The 2,139-nt window shown below is 38.3% G+C and overlaps 1 protein-coding gene across 1 annotated transcript in view; it reads left to right on the top strand.

Annotated features, from left to right (window-relative positions):
* The window catches only part of LOC137996858 (solute carrier family 35 member F1-like), a 13,891-nt gene extending 11,968 nt beyond the window's left edge, over nt 1-1,923 (top strand). Inside the window, exons 6-7 of the mRNA XM_068842473.1 lie at nt 58-212; nt 976-1,923. Coding sequence (XP_068698574.1) covers nt 58-212; nt 976-1,206 — 386 coding nt within the window. The 3' untranslated portion in view covers nt 1,207-1,923. The remainder of the gene's footprint in view (nt 1-57; nt 213-975) is intronic.
* The last annotated feature ends 216 nt before the right edge of the window (nt 1,924-2,139 follow it).

Below are 2,139 nucleotides of genomic sequence, written 5' to 3'. Positions count from 1 at the left end.
AGATCGAGAAACACTTCAAAAAAGCTAAAACCACAACCTTAATGACTTTGTTTTCAGTGTTGTACATAGTTGGCTTTGGAGTTTGTTTGTTTATTCTTTACAACCTGATGCCTATTGCCATGCAGTTTAGCAGTGCCACGTTGGTAAATTTATCGCTCATGACGGCAGACTTCTACAGCTTACTCTGTGGCTTATTATTGTTCCATTACAAGGTTGGTTATTCCCGATTTCGCTTACAAATGATGTATGTAAAAAACCCATGAAAGCTGAATCTTGTATTTGGTCACTCGTGTTTTCTTTTGTCAAAGAATGTCAATGCTCCCAACTCATAAGTATGATATTTGAAAAAAAGGGTTGATTTTCTGGCTAATAATAATAATCATCATCATCATCATCCAATCTCGTCCCCAGAGTCCGCTTTCCTTTTGGACCGCACCAAAAACACGGACTCTGGCCACTTCCAAGGCGGGAAGTCCGCAAATCACGGACTTCCGGCTCGTCTACGCACGCTGAGAAATTTGAAACCTTCACCACGACTACGCAGAAATTGAAAGTGGCCAGAGTCCGTGTTCTTGGTGCTGACCAAAAGAAAAGCGAACTCTGCAGAATGCACCATCGTGAGCAAAAGCGAGGCCGATCCTCGCTGATGGGTCGAAGTGTTTGAAAGCGAATAAATGGACGAATGTCGTGAGTGAAGAAAAGGCATAAATTAACAAATGAACGATCGAACGAACGAATGGCCGATAGAGACGTCAAAATAAGCACTATGTCAAATTCACGTGCTGTGCAGCAAATTACTTGCAACAAAGACGGTACAGATACAATTAGAAAAGGTGGTTTTGATTTTCCTCTAATTTGATCCTGCTAACTCTATGTGCTAGACAAACGACGGGTAATTGAAGAATTCAAGCCGTGTTTATTGCTCGAAAGTTACATGGCTTCTATTGGATTTTTTATTCTCTCATCCCTTTTCAGTTCTCAGCGCTGTATCTTGGATCATTTGCATTTGTAATAATTGGAGTCATCGTGTACAATCTGAAGCCGACACCCACCCGCTCTTCTTCTTCAGTCAGCACCCATTCATCAATGTCCTACAGACAACTCGAAGAGGACTCTCAACAAAGTGATGTCCACTCGTCGTTGTCCTCACTCCAAGATTCCGTGACTGCTATTTGCTGTCAAGAATCAAGAAGTGTTTCCGAGTAGTCAATAGTTTGGGAACGGGAACTTAAGTCAAGCATCTAGCAAGTATCGTGGACGCAAATTTGTCAAACGAACGCTAACCATTTCAAATTGCGGGGGCATTTTAACGTTTTGTCTTTTGAATAGTTTTTTACTGTGATCCCAAGAACAAGGTTTATTTGTTGTTATTATTTTTTTTTTTCGAATTCATGGCAGTGGTGATGCAAGCCGTGGATTCAGCATTTGTACATTCCGCCCTTGTTATGTGTCTCGAGAAGTCGGTTGAAAATCTCGCATCAGTTATAATTATAATGCATTTTATAGTACAAAAGTTTAGAACAATTTTATCAGTGAACATCAGAAGTTTTACCCTTTTTAGTTAAAACCTTTAAACTAGAGAAACGTTTAATGTTCGTCATTCGTGGTAAATGAGTTATGGTAAAGTTATTTTATTTATTTTAACAAACGCGCACGATATTTCGGTTTGCCAAGCAATCGTCACCTGGGGCTTTGCAGAAAATGATAATTTATCAATTCCAAGTTCGTTATTTATTGCGGGGCACTAATAATATTGTGAAATAAAACAACTTGAGATTGTGTCAGCATTTGTATCATTAGAAACTGTGGTCAAGGAAAATTTAAATGAAGTTACTGAAAAGATAATATTAGTATTCCTTCATCATAGTTGTGTGTCAGCATTTGTATCATTAGAAACTGTGGTCAGTGAAAATTTAAATGAAATATGGAGGTTCAGATTTAATATGGAGGTTCAGATTTAAATGAAATATGGAGGTTGAATATTTATATAGCGCATTTTCTATTTACAATTCAAATGCGCCTTTTACAAGTAATCAATAGGGACTTTAAGATCTGCGACGCGACGGTAACGAAAACGTCATTTAAAATTGCAAGTTCAGGTTTATTAATCTCTTTCGTCGTTATGTCGGCTTGTCTAAC

Source organism: Montipora foliosa, chromosome 3, assembly GCF_036669935.1.
Source record: "Montipora foliosa isolate CH-2021 chromosome 3, ASM3666993v2, whole genome shotgun sequence".
NCBI lineage: Eukaryota > Metazoa > Cnidaria > Anthozoa > Scleractinia > Acroporidae > Montipora > Montipora foliosa.
The sequence above is the reverse complement of the archived record's forward strand: the minus strand, read 5'-3'. Positions and strand labels throughout refer to the sequence as shown.